The sequence below is a fragment of the Achroia grisella genome, unplaced genomic scaffold (genome assembly GCF_030625045.1).
Source record: "Achroia grisella isolate CSIRO2021 unplaced genomic scaffold, CSIRO_AGI_Agris_v1 utg16451, whole genome shotgun sequence".
In the NCBI taxonomy this organism is placed as follows: domain Eukaryota; kingdom Metazoa; phylum Arthropoda; class Insecta; order Lepidoptera; family Pyralidae; genus Achroia; species Achroia grisella.
The window spans coordinates 30,915-39,586 of record NW_026712667.1 but is presented as its reverse complement, the minus strand read 5'-3'; the positions used below and the strand labels follow the sequence as shown (position 1 = coordinate 39,586).

General features: G+C 32.1%; 1 protein-coding gene across 1 annotated transcript; it reads left to right on the top strand.

Annotated features, from left to right (window-relative positions):
* Nucleotides 1–1,889: 1,889 nt before the first annotated feature.
* Nucleotides 1,890–3,114, top strand: LOC131841388 (uncharacterized). The gene is made up of 2 exons (XM_059189704.1): nucleotides 1,890–2,058; nucleotides 2,565–3,114. The coding sequence occupies exons 1-2, from the start codon at nucleotides 1,941–1,943 to the stop codon at nucleotides 2,726–2,728; spliced, it is 282 nt and encodes a 93-aa protein (XP_059045687.1). The 5' UTR covers nucleotides 1,890–1,940; the 3' UTR covers nucleotides 2,729–3,114.
* The last annotated feature ends 5,558 nt before the right edge of the window (nucleotides 3,115–8,672 follow it).

The following is an 8,672-nucleotide window of genomic DNA, read 5'->3' as shown; positions in this document are numbered from 1 at the left end:
ATAATAATAATACACACTCAGCAGAGTATCTCTCAAGTGAGATGATGGATGAAGACTTCTTGAGTTCTTTTGCGCCCATTCGATTTATTCAATTAATATTAGGTACATGCCGAGTGGACAGCAGGGACAGATTTGTGACACCACCTACAATCTACCAAAAATTGTATTCAATAGTACTTGTGGTTTTAATAGTTTCAGCATTCTCCAAAATAATATACACCTATAATCTGAAATTTCATGAATATCAAAACATATACCCTTTACCTTTGTTGTTGGCTTTCTGTATGATAGTAACGTATATTATAAACATTATACACGTAAGATTCTGTAGGAGTGAAGACAACGTTAAATTCTATGTAGTAATGCAAGAACTTGATCATCTTTTGAAAATAGCATCTAATAAAAATAACGATTTAAATCACAATATGTATAAACTAAATATTTTGACAATTGTTTTAATATTCGTGATGTATATAATAGCACTTGTTATTACAAGCACTCAAGGATTTTTTGCATTGTTGATATCTATTGCGGTACTCTACATTGATTCCTCATTTGTATTTGAAGCAAATCATTGCTCCAATATTATGGTATATTTTATGTTTCGTGTACGCATTGTCAACTGTATATTAACAAAATACTTACAAGATGTGGTGAAGAACGAAATTTTAGACCGTGTAATGCCTAATTACAAAAGCTTCAAACAATACTTCAAAGAGTTAGAACACAACTATTACGACTACAGATATAACAATACTGATGTGTATATTCAAAAATTATTGTCAGTTTTTGAATGCTTTAAAAATATATACAAATTTCAGGTGAGATTTATTTATTACAAATTATTTTTTAGTTAATATAATAAAGATTGGGAATATATGTATAATCTACAATATATGTATGTACTAAGTTGTATCCCAATTTAAAATCTGTCCATATCTAAAATGACATCAACCTACTACAAAATACTAGCTTATCTACAAAGATCGTTATTGTAACTGTCGTTCAAGTTACTTTAATATTTATTAATTTTTTTAACAATTTGATTAGGTACTGAATATATTACTTTACAGATTATACTTATTACTTTACAGATATTTCTACTTTTTTTCAAAATTATGGTGTACGGTGTATTATCATTTGAATTCCTAATTCTCAGTTTACAAAACAATGTAAGTAAAATGTAGCATAGAAATACTAATAAAATAAACTAGTATCAAATATTACATTATTAAATCCCAAAGGTACTGGAGGTACTGATGATTTTAAACTACATTCACCAAGCAACTAATTAGATAAATCAGTTAACAGACCGCGTAGATCAAATATTTAAAAATTGATCTACTTTTCCACTTAATTTCATTAGAAATGTTGTTTTTTCATAAAATTTTCACTGGCACTGACCCTTTACAACTACCCGGATTTATCTATATGTATTACCCTTAAAGTAGGCAATGCAGTACCTACTTGAAGGGCAATACATAGCTTACTTAATTTAGCACCTACCACATTGGAGACAATTTCAACAAAATACGACTGCATAACATGTTTTTTACGTGTCGATATACGTTATAGAAGCGCCAGGGAAGGGTGATATGATGAAGATAAAGTCGAGTCTGTTAAACACATAGTCCGAATAACTTCAGCGACTCCAACGTTTAAGCTCTTTGTCAGTATACCATAGAAATTTTAGAGAGTAAGTGTCTAGTACCTATTTTCCTTTGCCTAGATTTTTTAAACATTGTCTATTTACTAAAAAAGGCCAGTTAACGCATCTTCGCGAGTAATTGACTACAATGGTTTCCAGTGGGACCCACGTGGTGGTTAACTTGACATAGAGATATAGTAATATGAGCAGCTATTCTATAACTCAATATATAAAAGAATTATAATTCACTTTTCAGGCTGTAGATTTACCAGGTCTTGTAGTAATAGGAACTATGTTTATAGTATATACATATACAATACAATACTTGTGTCTCCAATGTGAATTCTTCTTCAGAGAAATAAAAGTAGTTAAAAGTTTATCAATTACTCTAATGTCGATACATCAGAATGGTATGTATATTTACCTATAATACATGTGCACACATTATCTTACCTATAGTATAGAAGCCTTATTAAGTATTTATTGAAAATATTAAGAAAATACTTGGGAGGGACTCCTTAAAAAGCCTGCAATTCCCTAAGTGTTTCGGGTGTTGATCATCATTATAAACGGAGGTAATAATCACACCACCAGGTGAGCCGTTTTATACAACTTGACTTATTTAATAACATTTACACAGAGTTTCACAGAGCGGTAACAAATTATGTCGAGTCACAGTATTAGATTGTTATTATCATTGTGCTTTGTATAGTTGCTGTTTTGTTATTATTATTATTACTGTAGCGTAATGTAGTTGGGTATGTTTATTCCTTGGTATTTACATAGTGGTATTAATACCAAGAGCATACATATGAAAAACACCCAATGGCTCAGGTACGTATTACTGAGTACTAAGTATCCTATACGATAAAGAATAATTATTGTAAATTAATGAAATAATTATTTATTTCACTAGGGCCAATGCGAGAAAAGGCTAAGAAGATGTACAAGATACTAGAGGAAACTCCACCGAGGTTAATAATTTACGACATGTGGCATATGGATGCGAAACTTTCACTAAAAATTATATATTTATTTAGTGGGCTATTTGTAACAATACTGCAGTTTGCGTATCTGTGAATTAAGCATACGGGATTATAGCATTAAAATTATATTTAAAAAATACAAAACTTTATTTACACCTACCTAATCATAATAAGTGCTGTAGAATAAACCAGCTCTGAAGAGCAGTATATATCCTGAACTTCAATAAATTAGTCTATGTTTTTCACAGACCATGTTTGTGATGATTCTTTTAGGGTTGCGTCAATGGAATTAAATTAAGTCTTTATTGCTTTTCCCATAATAAGTACAGCTAGGTAATGGGACTAAAATATATATAAATAATACTTCTACGACTTTCATACTAGTTGGGGTAGTCAGAGGCACTGTCAACTGATCGATGACTGCATTGAACTATTGAAAGATAACTTTGAAAGATTTTAACATAGTGGCAGTAAACTATAAGGCCATAAAGCTCTTAATCATGTTAGCTTCAATACCTAAAGAACACTCGGTTGACTAATTTGTTACTTACATTTCATTCATTAAAAGCCATAGTAAGTCACGTGAAGTTGGTGGCGTCACGATTATGCCGCCACCAATAGGAATAGAGATAAAGAGGCCGGGAACAAGGAAGGAGCGGGCTGCTCTCTCTTTGTTCGAGGCGACCGAGACGACCAGTCGTGAATGTACAGCGACGCAATTTATGTGGAGTGTAATTTGAAGAAAGGAATAAACTAAATGTACTACTGTATCGACGTATCATTTCTGAAACTTCCCAATAGTTTCAGAATTGGGATCAACAAGATCTATATTGGATTCTTGCCACGCCTACAAATGCAAGTAACATTTATATTTTCTTTCTCCATAAGAAAAGAAATGGTTAGAATTTATTGTACACTGAATTCAATAGTGACGCCACGGAATGTTCGAGAAGTGAAAAAACAAATGTATAACAGCAAAACGAAATAATATCAATGTTCCATGCGTGACGTTCCAAATATGACTTTCATAATTTTATTTTTAAATTCATTATTTGGCTATTTGTGATTGCATGATATAGTATCAGTTTATGGACGTACAGGGATGGTTACGTTTGCATCTTACCAGGGCTATTCTATGGCATGCAAACGCGTTATGCCGTAAATCTCAATTCTAAAAAGTTATGCACTCTAAATCATAATTTATACTTTCGGGTCAAGAGAACCAGTCTGAAAATAAAGTATATTTTTTTTAAAGAGCCTTCTTAGTAATGATATGTGTGAAAATCGCTAGTAACATACGGCCAATACTCGTAGATGGACTACCCTATACCATTATACAATCGTCCTTTAATATTGTGAAGCTCTTAAAGATGGTATACAATGGGAAACTTTATGACGGCAGGTTGCGTTCTTTACTTTTGGAACAGTAATTTTATAGTGTTGATAAATTTATTAGTAGTAAAAACTATACAAATGCTAACACATTGTAATATGTTATTAAATAAATAAAAAAATAAAATAATAATAACGTCTAAGATGCGGCGATGGCCGGTTCCGACAGGATACCAGGACTCCCTGGAAAGTAGTTCGCCCGCCATCATGCGGGTTGTGGTAATTGAATATATACATATATGAAATATATATTGCGGTGTCTTGTAATGGGTACAATGGATTTTGTTAATATCAATAAAAGCAATAATTATGTTTATAAATTTGAAGGTACAAAAATAATAAGAAGTACCTGTTGAACGCGATTAGAATGGATAACGATTGTAAGTAGTGCAGTTATCGTTTTACTGTCGTCATTACTACATCTACCACACATATTCGGCAGCATTCTTCCGATAAAGTTTATTTGCATTTACTACTCACGCGACGCTATCTAGTGTACTTGAATATAATTCAGATATGGAGCTATAATATTGTATGGTACACATATAATTCAAAATGTTCAGACATTGATTAAAGACTTATATATCTGGGATTGCCAATTTGCAGATTACAATATATGTATATGTGGAATGTTTCAATTTGAGCCTTTTATGTAAAAGACAACATAAACTACCAAAAATTATTAATTGCGTTGCAGTACTCCTATATTATTTACTTTCCATGTATATTTGATTATTTAACGTTATTTACCGTATTAAATGTAAGTTCTAGGTTATTGTGGTATGGGTCTACAATCCAGTATTATACTAATTGCAGGCTTTTGGAAAATTCTTGTAATGGTAGTAATTTTATTTTGTGTGCAAATAAATAAATAAATTATTGACACACTAAACGGCAATAGAAAATATTTGTGTACGAAATAGACTGTGATTTGTCAACATAACAGTCTTTGATTCATTACTTAATAGGCCTATATTATTTTGTGTATAATTTTGCTATTGTGAGCATGTTTGAGACCACGTATGTTGAGTGCGGAAGTCTGATCACTGCTACTGGGAGCGTTACGACCTTCTTTATTAGTGATGAAATTTAGACGGATCGACCGTTATTGGGGCATCATCATGCATTGAATAGAGTTTGAATATACATAGCTCGAAAGTCTTGTGTTAGACTATTCGGCGAGTAAACTGTGACAATAGAAGTTTTGTTATATAGTTTTATATTTCGAATAAAAAAAAATGCATCAATCCATTGGGCGTAGTAACGAACGTCCAATCTTGGTGCTGGTACACTTTGAATATGGACTTGCGAAATAATTCCTCAAACATAATTACAGTTTGTATCAAAATTGATGTATTACTATGCAATATATATTTTAAACATACTTATGGTATATTCAATTGGACCGTTATATTGTGTACTGGTATATTGTATAGACTTTTGCTATTGCTACCCTTATGAGTTTTCATAAATAATGTTTAACTGCATAGTAGACCTGCTAAAACGAAGAGGAAGACTGGTTCATACTTAAGTGGTTATATATGTGTATATTGTATGCGAAACAGTGTATAATGGATTAAACTTTTAAGTTTCAGTGATGGAACGAGACGAATTGTCCATTGGAAAATCCGAGCAAATCGATGAGGTAGTTGGTGGATACGATAATGACCCAGGAGAGCCCAGGTGACAGGGACAGGGTCCAGGTGATCAGGGTTGACCCAGGAGTACCAAAGCGAAAGGGCCAGGGTACCCAGGAGTGCCCAGGCGAGAGGGCCAGGGTTGACCCAGGAGTGCCGAGGCGGGAGGCCTAGATTTTACCCAGGAGTGCCCAGGTGAGAGGGCCAGGGTCCTAGTAAAGAAGTAATCGTGTAGCCTCATGGTCCTATTTTGTATCGGCGAAGTACATCGCCGTTGGGCAGCGCTGCGAAGTGAACCGAAGGAAGGCGTAGCTAAAGAAACCACGGCATCAAATCCAGCTCGTCATTTAAAAGTTACGTATCACCAGGTACTCAGTCATTGCATATGCATTAACAAGTAATATTATAATATAAATTACAATATTTTAATACAATCCCTGGTTATAGGGTGTATGTACTGATAGTATAAAGGGTGTAGTAGATAGATAACCTATTCTATGTTAATATCACAAAAACAAATCTATTTGTTACGGTTTTACGACAAATTGGGTGTTAACCAAATTGAACAAGAGAAGTCCACTGTAGCATTTGTTTAGCGCTTGCAGTATGTATATTACGAATACGTTACTGAATAATATCTTCTTGTAATTAATAATTGGATTGGGAGGACAATCTTTTAGTAGCGAAACTGTCCTACAGTTAACTGTTAATAACCGGAAATTGACTATTAATGTTTTGTAATACCTAAGCTGTTACACTGAACTTGAGTGACGTGTAATGTATGTGGTTTATAATGATATGATCATTCTTAAACAAAGACGGGATTATTTAAATAATTTCTATAAACCATATACCCTATACCTATAATTGTAATAAATTGTTTTAATGTTGGTAAAGGAGTCGTCGTGATATCAATGGTTACCATTAGTTGTCAATATTTTTTTGGATCTCGTTTAAATCATTAAATCAATTATTATCACATTCTAAGTTACTACAGAAATAATTAAACAAAGCACATGAATAATCGATTGTAATATCGATCTGTTGAATCTGACTTAAATGTATGATTTCGTAAATATTTTTATTCAAATGTCATATCTCGAAACTAAAATTGACTAGTTACTCATAACTATCAGCTGTAATAGGAATATTATCTAAGTTTCTAGGTCTCACCACTTAAATAGTTATTTAAGTAAAGCAACTTTTACGCGCTGCTTATATTCTGCTATACCTTTAAGTCCTTTTAAGTTAGAAATAATCCCTTAAATGGAAATATATTCATTATCTTTTACCGTAGAACAAAAAAATATATATTTGCAATATTTTCCACTGTTCGTGCTATTAGTAATCTGGAATTTTATTTTGCCAATTTTGAGGAAATTACCATTCATAAACATTCTTCAGTTTGAATAAATATCTTAAATGACATAAATACTAAGTTGTATCTCGCGGATTTTCAGACGACTTTCGATATATTATAGATGATCTTTCTCTGAGACTTTTGTTTAAAAATTAATAAATATGCTTTTTCAATTAGTGTAGAAAAACTAATTCATTAAATAATTCCCTTTTCCATACAATTAAATTATTTATTCAAGAAACTAAATGTATAATACTGGTAGAGATTCCTGTATTATGGAAAACAAAGACGAGTGAAACATGTAATTCTTATTACATGTTTCACAAATAAATATTAAGAACTAATAATCGAACTAATGAAATATGACTATGCGTTTAATCTATAGTTATGGTGAAAATGAGAAGTAAACCAGAAATCTCACGACGATCTTCCAAAAGATCTTGGCCTGTATAGAACTATAGTGAGTTCTATACTGGAATGTGTAAACTTGCATTGGCAGGTTCCTACCTGATTTGGTTGGGCAAAAAAAGAGTCGCGAGGGTTGAGGGTGTTGACGTATCCGTCGGCAAAGGGGTCTCTAACTGCTCGGAGAAACCCTCACTGCCACACGATGGACCAGGTGTCCTCACGGTGGTGTATCCATGGAATGTTGGTATTTTTTAAAATTGCTCTAACCTCTTTCATTAATATATTATTTCTAAAGTTCATGAACCCCACAAATGTCTGATATATGCATTTTTGTATATAGACTCCACTTTGCGTAATATAAGTGACACTTCATATAACTACGTATATATAAAAAAAAAAAATGTTATAGGTTTATTACTTTATTAGGTTCTAGTTTGTTTTGTTATTTAATGTTCTACAAAATTTCGCAAACTCTTACAATTTATCAATCGTGTGCAGATTAATGTAACCTAGTGCCGACGACTAATGATCTATTAGTATTACGGTAATTCCTTAACAATGGATTGAATGAATCGTTGACTTTCCATGGGTACACATCTATGTATACGGAATTGCGGATGGACTGAAAAAAATAATATCTCTATTGGATGAGAAATATATCTTTGTATATTTTATTATTATTATGTATATTTTAAACAAACTACAATTACTAAGTATATTTCAGGAATCTTGAAAACATGTGACGATTTACATGATAACTGTTAACTAATTTTCATGTCTATATTAAAGAGACAGTTATTTGACGTTAAACAACTACAAAATAGGTATACCGAACTAATTAAAATGTTAATTATGACAATCTTGCTATTTGAAAGTTTGTATTCGCACAAGATCATAAATATGTGATGCTGAGCAATTGTTTGAAAAAGCAAAGCGCAGGTTACTTGCTCGTTCTTTTGACGAGCGAATTGTTGTGACTGTTCAGGGGTATTTGTATTGGGTCTGTATTTCTTATTTGTTACATTGATAATTTTTAGTTTTACATTAGGTATTTTATATGGTTAGATCTGTAGAAATCAATATAAATATAAAGACATTTAACGATTTACTAAAATGTTTAAAATGTGTCTAGTGTGTTGGAGGTTTCCCCTCCAACATACTGGCTTTTGTGGCACAGGTTTACCTAATTCGAAAGTCAGGGCTAAATATAATAAATTATTATTTATATTTGTTAATAAAGA

Bases quoted from the DNA above. Each gene is read 5' to 3' on its own strand.
- LOC131841388 (XM_059189704.1), top strand. From the start codon at position 1,941: ATGTTTATAGTATATACATATACAATACAATACTTGTGTCTCCAATGT. The intron at 2,059-2,564 runs GTATGTATATTT...TTATTTCACTAG, and splicing joins AATGTCGATACATCAGAATG to GGCCAATGCGAGAAAAGGCT.